The sequence below is a fragment of the Hyla sarda genome, chromosome 5 (genome assembly GCF_029499605.1).
Source record: "Hyla sarda isolate aHylSar1 chromosome 5, aHylSar1.hap1, whole genome shotgun sequence".
Taxonomy (NCBI): Eukaryota; Metazoa; Chordata; class Amphibia; order Anura; family Hylidae; genus Hyla; species Hyla sarda.
The window spans coordinates 296218000-296231577 of record NC_079193.1 but is presented as its reverse complement, the minus strand read 5'-3'; the positions used below and the strand labels follow the sequence as shown (position 1 = coordinate 296231577).

Genomic DNA, 13578 nt, shown 5'->3' with positions numbered 1-13578 from the left:
TTAAGATCCCAGTGGGCGGTCTAATTTAGCAATTGTACACTGGACTTCTGAACCTCGGCCCATTTTAGGCTTTGGAATCCACTACACACTTCTACTTCTTGAGGTATGTAAAGTCAAATAGGGAAAAACTGTCGATCCTTGATAGAACTGGCCACTGGACTCCCAAGTCTAGAATAAGCAGAGGTTTAGGAATTAGGTGGACGTCGCTATCCTAGCATTCCAGAGTGTGCTAAGATTGAAACGGGCACTGTCAGATCCAAAAACTTTTTAGATGTTTTTACTGATTAAAATGTTTTGAATATTTAATAAAGAAAACTGCTGAAAATCCCACCACTAGGGGTCCCTATACCTGCTGGGACACTTACTAGTCCTGCAGCAGCATCAGGCTTGTCATGAGTCATGGACAAGAGATGTCTTATGGACAAGGCTGCATGAGCAGACACACCAATCACCTCCCACCACTACAAGGAGGGACACCCCATTCCCCTAAGAGGATTTCTAACACTGAGCTAATGAAGAGAGGGATTTTTTATAATAAATATAGGTGATAGAGGTATAAACATTAAATGTACATGGTCAGGATTAGATACTGTGTAACACATGGGAAACAACTCTGTATATATCTACTTTGCTCTTCCTGCCCAATAATATAATAGCAGTAGACTGGTAACAGTTTTAAGCCTCCTACATTCTCCGTGCTATAGTTTACCCCTGGTACTGTAATCAATATGCACGTCCAGTCTTCTGTTAAGCCTGCACCCATGACGGAAGAGCCAAGTGTGCCTGAAAATGTAGCTTCCTACCAGTGAAAAGTTACAATGTAGCAGAAGTGCACACAGCTACCTTTGTAGAGGATTAAATGACAGCTGTAGCCGCTACAGAGAAAAAAAATCTACCCCCCCCCCCCCCCCCCCAAAAAAAAAAAAAAAAAGTTTTCTTTAAGCTGCATAAAAATGTCTGGAATTTCCTGGGGCCTTATCCCAAGATAATATGAATGGGAAACTGCTAAAAATAAAAGCAGACGACTGGCTAGGAGAAACGTGATAAAATTTAGCTATTTACAAACAAAGTTTTAGCGCCCAGGTCACACATCCCACTTTATTATCTAGCGGAGCCCAAATGGTGTTTAGGGAAAATTATTTAGTGTGGTCAAAATATGGATCTGAGACACCCACTATATTCCACCTTCTGTATGGACTTCAGCAGGTATTTGGGGGGGGGGGGGGGGGTCAGACTGGGTGTAAGTAGTAATTACAAGGGTAGTTTTTGGTGTGCTAGCAGTACTTGAGGCAATAAGGCTTATACACTGTTACTGTCTACATGTGATACTGTGAAACCACAAGGGATAATATCTCCAAAAGAAATTTGTTGTACTGTTACAAGTTTCAACTGCAGTCTTGAGCGACAATGATACATTCACACTGCGGAATTTTCATGCGCAGAAATTCCGGTGCAGCAGCCTCCCATTGTTTCCAACAGGCATTATGCTGCTCTGTGCGCACATGTGAATTTTCTGCAGCAAAAATACAAATTCCGGACTTCACGGAAAGAATGTACATGTTCATTCTTTAGGTGGAATCCGCTCGGATAAGCACTGCCATCAATAGTGACTGCACATAACTGAGCAATCCCAGTGCTGACTAAAACAGTCAGTGTCTGCTGTGCACAGAATGTCCATATAGATAATGCACATCAATTTGGTCCTGCATACGACCGTAACCATTTACCTTCATACAATATACAATTTCTCAATTACACCAGACGACCCAACCAGTGTGAAGAAGGTGTCTAAAATATTACTTCTTGTTCCCCTAAAAGTCAAAAAAAGGTTTATTTGTGTCTATCAAGTGCTGAAATTAATATACATATAAAGTAAACCTGATAAAGCTGCTAAAATGCAGAATTAATAAACCATCTGGAGTGCACTGTGTCATGTATGCACATCACAGATCCCCAAGTTTTTAATATTCCTTACAAATTTTCCCAACGCGTTTCTATCACGTGTAAGCGCAACAACATCAGGGGAGTATAAAAAAGAAAAATATTTTTGGGCAAGAAAATATGTATAAAAGTTCCAATATATCAAATATCCAACTAGAACAGTCTATCAACAAGAATTGTGCACCAAGTATATCAAATGCACCTATATGTCAGACCATAGCAATAGGACTCCACTCCAACCTGGGTCAATCACAGGACCTGTAAGAGAAAGTACACATACATATGTATTGCAGAGCCTGTAATAACCACCGTTGTATTGCAGAAGCGTGCCACTGTTAGCTTCACTACAAGACTACTAATGGCTACCGCCAACCTAGAGGGTCGAGTGAGAGAACAACCATATGGGTCAAGGTGATACATGGTTATTACAGTCTCTGCAATAGATATGTATGTGCACTTTCTCTTGCAGGTCCTGTTAATGACCCTATTGGAGTCCTATTGCTATGGTCTGACATATAGGTGCATTTGATATACTTGGTACACAATTCTTGTTGGTATACTGTTCTAGTTGGAAATTTGATATATTGAAACTTTTATAAATTTTTTTGCCTCAAAATATTTTTCTCATTTTGATACTCCCCTGATGACGTCACAATTACACACAATAGAAACACGTTGGGAGAATGTGTAAGGATTAAAAACATGGGGATCTGTGATGTGCACTCCAGATGATTTATTGATACTGCATTTTAGCAGCTTTATCAGGTTTACTTTATATGTATAATCACTTCAGCACTTGATAGACACAAATAAACCTTTTTTTTTTTACTTTTAGAGGATCAATAAAAGTTATATATTTATGCACCTTCTTCACACTGGTTGGGTATGCTGGTGTAATTGAGACACTGAATGTCCATGCTAAATTTTTCTGGGTGGACATTCCCTAGTGTGAATGAAGCCTAACTGCAATCCAGGCCCCACATGTACATGTCAAATCTTTATCGAGCATAAAAAGCTATTTAGTCTATTTTTGGGAATTTTGACCTTCCCATTAAAGTCCAATGGGGGGGAAAGAAAAAAAAAAAAAAAAAAATCACCTCTCAATACACAATATAAACAGGCATGCTGCAGATTTTAAATCCATACCACAGGCCACTGTGAATAAAATGTGAATACATTTTTTTTTTTTTTTTGCAGATTTCACGCAAAGGAATACGCAAAACATATCTGCCACGTGTGGACGTACCCTAAATGTGTTTAATTTATAAGATTAGCAGATGGACCGATACATAAAAAAAAAAAAAAATCTGGTTCCATATGAGCAAACATTTTATCCCAATGTAAAAGAGGAGGAGTGGGCACTTAAATTTTTAAATTTTTTAAAGTGTTTTATCTTTTTGTCAACCAACTCTTCATTATTTTACAGGTAACCACCACTATATAACTTGCTTTCACAATTCGGTAAAAATGGTGGCAACTATCAGGCTGTGCGTGCAACCATATCTGTTGGCAAGCTGTTCCAGAAACAGATGTATAAGAAATATAAATCAGTCATTAATAATATTATATATATATATATATATATATATATATATATATATATATATATATAGGAATCTTTTACACATGACAACACAGTTGACAAGCAGCTCAGTAGACAAGCATCAAAGTTATTGTAGTGAGAAATTTTCCAAATTTATTCGGCTATTTTCCTTCCCTTTAATTAAATAAAACATTTAAAAAAAAAAAAAAAAAAAATTATATATATATATATATATATATATATATATATAAATATATATATATATAAATGAATAAAATAAATTACATACATAAATAAATAAAAAATAAAATAAATTAATTAATAAAAATAAATTAATAAAATAAATAAAAAATAAAATTAATAAAAATAAAATAAATAAATTAAAATAAATTAAAATTTAATTAAATGTGTAACTACATCAGTTTCCCAACTTATGGCTCCGCAGCTGTTGCACAACTACAACCCCCATCATGCCCTGACAGCCTTCGGCTGTCAGGGCATGATAGGGGTTGTAGTTTTGCAACAGCCCAGGAGACACCGCTTTGGGGAACTCTAACCTTAAAAAATACAAAATTCAATAAACAAGTAACTAGTTTGCCAAAGTCTCAGGCATGAAAGTTCCAAAGTAAAAGCTTGCAGCTGTTCCACAACCAAAACAATACAGACACGGCTTCCTGTTGTTGTATACCGCTCTGCCTCCTCTTAAAAATCAGAGTAATGTGCACAAAGCAGGAAGTTCACAAGCTGGGTTTTGTGAAAGCCACACATACTGGCAAGAATAAGAGAGGAGGAGGAGGAGGAATAAAGTAGAAAAAAAAATAGCAGAAAACACAAACATTCAGAGTACATAGTGTCCTGAATGCACGGTGCTAGACACTTACCTGATGGACAGGCACTTTCTGGGGGGTACTCTGAGGTGACTGATGAAGCGAAGTCCATGGTTGGTGATGAGAATGTGACGGCGGTGAAGACTGATGGTGCATAGCTGGATGAGGCTGACAGTTTGCCATTTGCTGCTGAAAAGATTGATGAGCGGGATGCTGCTGTCCAGACATCATCCGTTCTTGTATTGCCTGTGGATCTGCATGGCTAACTCCAGGACAGCCATTTGGTCTCATATGCCCACCCATCTCCCTTGGTGTTGAGGACATACCTATGAATGTCTGACCCTGCGGCATGTTCCTGGGACCCATGTTCCTTTGTCCCATACCCATGCCGCCAGGGGGCTGGTGACTTGGCGGATGGGGCATATTTGGGTAACTTCCAACATCCATAGGTATCCCTGCGCTGCCAGGCCGAACTTGTGGCGGAGGGGTGCCTGCTGGATTGCTCATTGCTTTCAAGGGTGACATGGGAGGTGGAGAAGCATAGGTTCCCTGAGGCTGTGAAGGATGCATAGTTTGTGTGTTCATTTGGTTAAGTGAGCCGCTAGGATGAATGGGTTGCTGGTGCATCAGTCCTTGACTATTGTTTGATGGAAACCCCACAGCGTTTGGGTATCTAGGTACAGACGGAGTCATTGGAGTGTTGTTTGTAAGGCCTAAATTCTGATTCATCCCTGTATTATTAACTAATCCCTGATTAAGGTTACTATAAGGATAGCGGGAATACTGCCCTGAGTTGTTTAGCGTAGGTGAAGGTACAGTCTGGTTTCTAGAATTAAAATTAAGGGACTGTGGCCTAACTGCACCCTGCTGAGGAGTATTAGGAGAAAATCTAGGACTGTGAGCAACAGATTCTCCATGGAGAGTAGTGGGGGGGTGGTGGTGAAATTGCTGGACCGGGTGACGCAGTGAGGGCCCCATGTTGGGATTTTGTTGTGGTACATGAGACATATGACCAGGTCCTGCAGTCCCAATGAAGGGATTTCCTTGATTAAGACCATCTTGTCCTTGCGTGAACTGGTTCATCCTCTGCGACTGCAGTGGACCGTGCTGTTGCATTGAGAAATCTCCTCGAACCATGTAGTTTCCCATTTGTTGAACATGTTGCGGGTGAGGAGGACCCTGAGGTCCGGAAGGTGTGGGGGGCTGCTGCTGTGACTGCGGCTGCTGGTAAGGTGGCCTTATCTGGTCAGGCACCTGCACTGCCCTTGGTCCCCACATAGAACCACTGTCTACAAATGACGGCCCGTGCCTTTCATTCTGCATTCCAGTATAAACTCCCATTTGGCCACCACCATGGGGGACCTGAGAAACAGATGTGTTGTGATACTGCGAATGTGGAGAGGCAATCCCATTCCCAGGAGTGTTAACCATCATTCTGTTAGGCTGGTCCATCATGTGAATTTTCTGTGGCTCATACTGGTTATAGTGATCAAAGTGGGTCAACTTTGCTTGGTTTTGACTGTTGGGATTGTGGTGGAGTGGAGACTGCAAAGAACCAAAACCCTGATCCATTGGCATCTGCGGAGTCATGGAGTTGACAGAGTTCTCAGGATATCCACATTCACCCAGGCCCTCCAACCCTTCGCTGAACATATTCCCATCTTCCCCAAATAAACTCATCATGCCGGGATCCGCCATTTTGATTCTCTTTGGAGCCACGAGCGTGAGATTGTGCTTCACCTCCCAACAGAGGTGTTTGTCCTCAGAGCCAGTAATCCTTCGTTAATCTCTCATGTCATTCCATATTGTCTTAATTCTTTCGGACCATGCAGTGTGAGGCAGACCGGTGCCTGTTCCTATAAAAAGAGAGGGAAAAAATAATTAAAATTCAATTTAAGTACCAGACAAAAAAGAAAGCAGTTAAAAACATCTTTGTAAAAATAAAAAGTAAAAATAAAAAAAACTTAGACACTGACGCCGCTGTACTGCATTCATTTGTTGGGTGGAACAGAACAAAAGAACAAAATGCAGCCGTAGCATCAGCTGCCACAGCAGGCGGACAGATGTATGGATACAGCCAAGCATCCCATCTGCTAAACTAAAGCCCTGAAAATGCTCTAGTTACCAACAGCGTGTCCTTAACCTTATTCCCCCGAGGAGTGTAATCAGATGAGCAAGCAGCAGCATCAAGGGCCGTGATAAGCTAAAGTTAGCAGAATCTGCTAGTCCATTTAACAAACACCAGAAGGTAGAAAATGACCCTTTAAAAGAGCCGAAAATATATTTCAAACGAGATTTGTGGAAGGATTTGCTCTCAGCCCCCCTCCCTTATGCCTCATACAGTAGTATACTGTCCAGCTTCCATCTAAAAACCACGTGGTATGTGTGGATCGCACCTCTAAGAGCAACCGCAAATCCACGACTTCTAGCACCTCTACTCAAGGTCAGATGATGCCTGAATGATGGGATTCATGGTGCGGTTACACAAGATGGAATTAGGGGACGGCCTATTAAGGTACCGAGGAAGACGCTGTAAAACACAGCTGACAGCCAGAGAGACCTTGCAGGGCCATTTTTTTTTTAGTAGTGTTTCAGGGTTCGTGCACACTTCCCCGCTTTTGTCCTTTAATATTTCCATTTTTATTCATGGGAAATAGAAAAAAAAACTGACAATACATGAAATATTTTTATATTTTTCAAAAAATTTATATATATATATATATATATATATATATATATATATATATATATATATATATATATATATATTTATTTATTTAATTTTTTTTTTTCTTCTTCTCCTCTATTGGTACGTATCATCCCATAGAAGAAGTAATTTTTTTTTTTTTTAGAAATACAGGTTATAGCTTTAACAAATTATATATTGTGCCCAATGTTTGATCGATATTTCGATACCAAAGTGTACTTCAGGCCTAAGGCCTAGATCACATCTGCACTAGAGGTTCCTTTAGGAGTCTTGCCAATACTGCCAAAATGAACAAAGACTACAAAACATCTAGGAACAATTTCCATGGTAAAATGCTGAACACTAATATGGAAACGGGTATGTAAGGGAGAAGTGGAGAAGCCGGCACTGCACTGCGGATTCAATGAAGCATGGGTACACTAGATGACAACCAGTGTTGCTGTGGACAACGGTGCTGATATTCCGAGGTGCTCAGTCCAAAGTAACACAATAACAATATAGAATATGTAGAAGGAACCAGACGGCACTCACCAGGCAAATGGAACAGCGGTACTTTAATATCTCATGCACGGAGCCGCAGGCGGGTAGGACTCAGCGGTCGGCAGGGGGCGTTTCACACGCCCCCTGCCGACCGCTGAGTCCTACCCGCCTGCGGCTCCGTGCATGAGATATTAAAGTACCGCTATTCAATTTGCCTGGTGAGTGCCGTCTGGTTCCTTCTACATATTCTATACTAATATGGAAACCTATGGGACCCATTAAACGGAGTCCATTGGGTGTCATCTGTGTTCATTGTGTAGCAGATCCAGCATAGATTTATTTTTATTGTTTTGCTCACATCAGCAAAAACTAAAATAAATCAAAATATATTCATACAAAGTAATAAATTAAATATGTAAATAAATAACTGCTGTGATATGAATGAGGCCTAAGAAAGACAGGAAAGGCTCACGCCAGGTACATTACATAATGTGCAACACCAGACACGATGATGACTACTCTCCAGATGCTTAATGCTGTCAGGGAATTACATGGCTTCTGCTCGTAACCCTTTCAGCACTGATACAGACACTAGGCCATGTTCCCTGCAAGACATCAGCCCGCCAGTCATAAGAAAGCAGCATTATGGGAAACAGCACTGTCTGGAAGGTCACCCTTACCAGGTAATGGAAGCCGATAGTATTACTATATAGAGCGATTAAAGGCGTTACAAAAAAACGATATGCAAAGTAAAGGATTAATTCAGCTACCAAAGTGAACAACAGGGTATTGAAGAATCCGAGCCACGCTTGGAATTTGTCACTGTGATTTTAAGGCATAATCTTATTTTTCTTTCCAAGCATTAATGGTTGTGGGCCGGTGCTCCTGCGGTACGCAATGGGAACAAGAAGCTGGATTCATAACTCCTCTGAAACTTTCCCCAGGAATAGGCTACATCACAGATGGCGGCAGGAGTGTTATGGGAGATTAACCCCTTCGCTGCCCAAATCGCTAGCAGTGAGCCGTGCCTGAAGACGGAGCAGCCACCAAGAGGAAACCCTTTCTCGAATGTCAATTTAGATCATGTAACTACAAAAGCTCTAAAAGAAGAAACACAGGAAAAAATAAGCACCTAAAGGCTATAAAAACATTCAACAAAATCTAGCTGCATACAAAAGGCAATATAGAAAGAGAACATAGAACGTTACAGACACGCTGTGCATTGCTCTTTCTTAGGCCATCTTATAACTGAGTTACATAGGATGCCGACTAGACTGGCACCGGGGAAAAGGACTTAAAGGTAATTACGCAGAAGTAAAAGCGATAATTATAGCTAAGAGTCATAATGGAGGATACGTTGTAGATTTTCTGCTGTGGATTTGCGTGCAGCAAATCCGGATCGTGTGAGTGGATGAGCTGTTCACAAGTCTGATCCAAGCGCTGCGGAAATAATCTGCACTATTCCAACTTATTATGCAGATAAACTGCGGGTTTGTTGCAGAATTGTCCCAAGAGACTTCAATGGGGAAATTTAAAAAACAATCCAGGCATCCGCAGTGAAATTCTGTTGTTGTGGATTTTCCAAGTCGAATCCACAGGAATAATAAAAATATTCACATTCTTCTCATGGAGGTTTTTGTTTTTTCGGCAGCATGTAAATAGGGATTTCATTTTTGTATTGTGAGGGAATCCTATAAAAAATGTTATACTTCTGGGTAGGACTGAATTTCTGGCCCTCTTTTAGAGGATAATTCACACATGCATGTTTTCTGCTGCAGATTTGTTTCAGTAGATTTTGCTACCCATGGAAGTCAACGGGCAGAAAAATCTGCATCAAAAATACGCACATGTGAACATACCCTTAGACCAGTGTTTCCCAACCAGGGTGCCTCCAGATGTTGCAAAACTACAACTCCCAGCAGGTCCGGACAGTCTTTGGCAGCCTTTGGCTGTCCAGGCATTCTGGGAGTTGTAGTTTTGCAACACCTGGAGGCACCCTGGTTGGGAAACACTGCCTAAGGGTGCGTTCACACTGAAGGAAAATGTGCGGAATCTCGGCCCAGACATTTTCCGCACATTTGAAAGTCCGGCGGGCGCTGGGACCGCTAGGAAAGGTGCAGTCTCATAGATAGCAATGCATTTCCGAGCGAAGTCCGCAGAAAGCATAGACATGTCTATTCTCTCTGCGGACACCGGAACCAGGATTTCGGCGGCAGAAACAGCTGCCGCGGAAATTCCACCGTGTGCACAGTGCAGTAGAATCTTATTGAAATTGATGGGACTCTGGTGCAGCAGAATGTCCCTGTGGAATTTTCTGGCGGAATTTCATACGGACATTCCGCCGTGTGAACATACCCACGGGGGAATTTTTTTTGCAGGTTTTCCGCTGCGTATTTAAAAGAGGGCGGGCTCTTCTCGGCTGTCCGCAGCAGATTTTCCGTGGTAGAATTTACGCTGCGGAAAACTGCCGCAAGCCCCACTGAAGTCAGTAGGGACTACGGCGGATTTTCGGCAGCGTGAATTCCACCACGGAAAATCTGCTGCGGACAGCCGAGAAGAGCCCGCCCTCTTTCAAATACGCAGCGGAAAACCCGCAAAAAAAATCCGCCCGTGTGAACGTACCCTTAGTCAGTAATGCGGTAGAACCCTAAAGCCAAACTACCTCCACCCTAGTACATAAACTGCTGGCTCTGCTACATCAACTCACTAACTCTGGTGACACACTTTCAGGACCTGAGGTCTTCAAATTGTGGCCCTCCAGATGTTGCAAAACTACAACTCCCAGCATGCCCGGACAGCCAACGGCTGTCCGGGCATGCTGGGAGTTGTAGTTTTGCAACATCTGGAGGGCCACAATTTATAAACCTCCATCCTATAGTATAAACTTCAGCAGCAATATATCCGTACAATAAAAGAGACCCACAGGACTCCCCCAAATCTCAGTTATTTTATTCAGACAGAACCGTCACGGATACTGGTTACGGCTACAGCAATTTCGCGCTTACTCACAGCTCTTTATCCAGGCCCACCCCGGAGTGGCTGATAACGGAGAACAACAGAAGCCGTTCCATTGCAGAGCAAAACAGACTGCATTGTCTTGTTTTAGACAAAACAATTCCGGCATTGCAGCTAAAGACCTCTTCACAATGGGGGGTATTTTTCAATTTTGCCTGTTGACAGTTTCTTTTTACCCTTTTTTTTCACTATGGTTTTTCATTTGGCGCACGTTGTTAGTAATTTTGCCGCAAACTCTGACATCAGCTGTTGACAGCACCTTTTACACAAAACTTACCGCCACAGAAGACAGCGTATTTTAGTCAGCCATTTCGGAGTCCCTCCTGCAGTACATCAGCAAGCGACGTGAGTTACTTTCTTTTGTGTGGTTTATAGCCACCATGTGAAATGGAGTTTATTTTTATCTTAAAGGGGTATTCCAGGCCAAAACTTTTTTTTTATATATCAACTGGCTCCGGAAAGTTAAACAGATTTGTAAATTACTTCTATTAAAAAATCTTAATCCTTCCAATAGTTATTAGCTTCTGAAGTTGAGTTGTTGTTTTCTGTCTAACTGCTCCATGATGATGTCACGTCCCGGGAGCTGTGCAGTTCCTATGGGGATATTCTCCCATCATGCACAGCTCCCGGGACGTGACATCATCATTGAGCAGTTAGACAAAACAACAACTCAACTTCAGAAGCTAATAACTATTGGAAGGATTAAGATTTTTTAATAGAAGTAATTTACAAATCTGTTTAACTTTCCGGAGCCAGTTAATATATAAAAAAAAAGTTTTTGCCTGGAATACCCCTTTAAGTGTTTTTGTTTGTTTTTTTGGTTACCTTTAGTGCTCTTGAACCTGTGTGGCCATGTCCGATGCTGGCTCAACAGAGGGTGAAGGTTCCTCAGAGACAACTATGTCGCAGGATAGTAGTGCGCAGCCCCAGAGGCGTTGCTGCTTTCACGAAAAAATGTTTTAATGTATTTTCTGACATTGCTGTGTGTGTTTTCCATGTACAAAATTTCTGCTAAATTGCGCCAAAAGATTGATTAGCGCAAATGATGAATTACTGACCAAAGCAAAAATCACACAGGACCGTGTGATTTAGAGCAAGTTTAAAAAACGACAGTGGAGAGAATGCGCCAAACTTTGGCGCAAAAAGACCGCGCCAAAGAATTGCGCCAAAGTTACACCAAAAAATAAACAAACAATTCTGTTGATAAATACCCCCAATTGAGCAGTCGCAGCCAATGGCTCTGTTTACGCTCGTGTTACGCCGATTTAGTCATGGATTCCTTCATTTTAAACAGTGTGAACCGTGCAGTCAGAGGGGTCCGTCAGGGATCATCAGAATGTGTTTGACAACAGAGCCGACATGGCGGTCATGACGTGGCGTTAGCGTGGGTAAAGCCTTATACTACTCCTCAAATGCATCCCAGTTCACAATTACATGGCCAGGTATATATTATAAATACTTCATCTATTAACACTACACAAAACAACAATGTCTAGGTTTCTCCACTAATTTCTAGAGAATGAATAGGGTACTAAAAACCCATAACGCTGGACTTATAAATTGTATGATAATTGTAAATTCTAAAAGGAGAAGTCTACCCCCCCCCCCTCCAGCACTGCGGGCTTAGTGTCCGTGCACAGACAATTTTTTATAGATCCTGCTCCGATACGAGCCGCGTCCTTGCTGATCCTTGGGTTATCAGAAGCAGCTCATGCGTGTGTTGATTTTATCTGTGTCAGCACAGACTGGATCCCCGCTCGATAGATTATGATGGGAGGAGAGCGGCGAGGAGCAGTCATAACACACGGCCATTACCCGTCAAGTGATCTCTTGGCAATCACATCTGCTTACAAGAGGCCACTGGAGGGTTCATAGGTAGATGCCCAATAAAAACCAGTATTGTCGGGTAGGGGGCATGAAAGAAATCCTCTAATCTGCCATTCACTAATCCAGAAACTCTGCCCTGGGATCATAAAAACAACTGAACAATACGATCTAGAATCTCACAAGACTAGAAGGAGACTGAGCAAAGTCAGGAGGAGACTGAGCAATCTGGGGATTGCTGAGATAAGGTAAAGCCCCTAACACCTGAATAAGATTAAATGGGCACTTTCAAAATCAAAACTTTTTTACATGTACATTTTGGCAAAACATTAACCTTTCTAATATACTTCATAAACAAAATGTTCTCCTTTTCATAGAAATCATGGCTTATCAATAAGACCACTAGGGGTCCACGTATCATCCAGAACATAATTCTGTCTGGCTGCATCATCATCTTTGTCTCAGCTAAAGCACAGGCGGACAAAGTCCAATAAGTGAGAGTGGGGCGAGCACTCCTATCCTACTCGACAGCAGCATGAAAACAGAGAGGAGGGTGTTATAGAGCAGCCTGCAGTGATTGGATGAAGAGACCTAGCACAGCACAGCAGACTCAGGAGGGAAGTGAATGAGGGCAGGGTCAGTGTTTGCCTTGGACACACCCCTTTCTAAGTAGTGTATGTCAGAATGAGTGAGCATCAGAACAGAGGGTTATGTGAGCCAAATACAGAAACTAGACAAAAAAAAAAAAAAAGACATAAAAAGCATCTGTATGACCTAGTGAGTAACATATATAAAACAAAAGGGCCGCAGTGCTTGTAAGCACAACACAGCTTCTTCAATGTTTACCAGTGGACATCATTCTATAGCCGTAATTTTAGTAGCAGCAGCAGGTACTGCAGCATTGTCCCATTCAAGTGAACCCTGCAGTACCCTTCACTTCCACTAACAGTACAGCAATGGAGGGACGAGGACTGGTAAACACAGAGGAGACTGCAGCTCTTGCATAAACCCTGTGGTCCATTCATAGTCATAGTAACCCTGCCGATCTGATGTTAATGGCTTATCACTTATCAATTTAAAAACCACAGATAACCCCTTTAAAAAGTATTCTCTTTTTATAAAGTCATCTAACCACAGGATACAGCTTAACCATCAGTGAAGATCTGACTGCTGGGACCCACATCGATCCCAAAAATGGAGGACAAACATCCTCTGAATGGAGCAGTACCAGGCATGTGCAG

The 13578-nt window shown here is 41.8% G+C and overlaps 1 protein-coding gene across 3 annotated transcripts in view; it reads right to left on the bottom strand.

Moving 5' to 3' along the window:
- The window catches only part of CHD7 (chromodomain helicase DNA binding protein 7), a 150466-nt gene that overhangs the window by 97161 nt on the left and 39727 nt on the right, over nucleotides 1-13578 (bottom strand). For all 3 annotated transcript variants that reach the window (XM_056522017.1, XM_056522016.1, XM_056522018.1), the window contains exon 2: nucleotides 4366-6167. In XM_056522017.1, coding sequence (XP_056377992.1) covers nucleotides 4366-6009 — 1644 coding nt within the window. In that variant the 5' untranslated portion in view covers nucleotides 6010-6167. The remainder of the gene's footprint in view (nucleotides 1-4365; nucleotides 6168-13578) is intronic.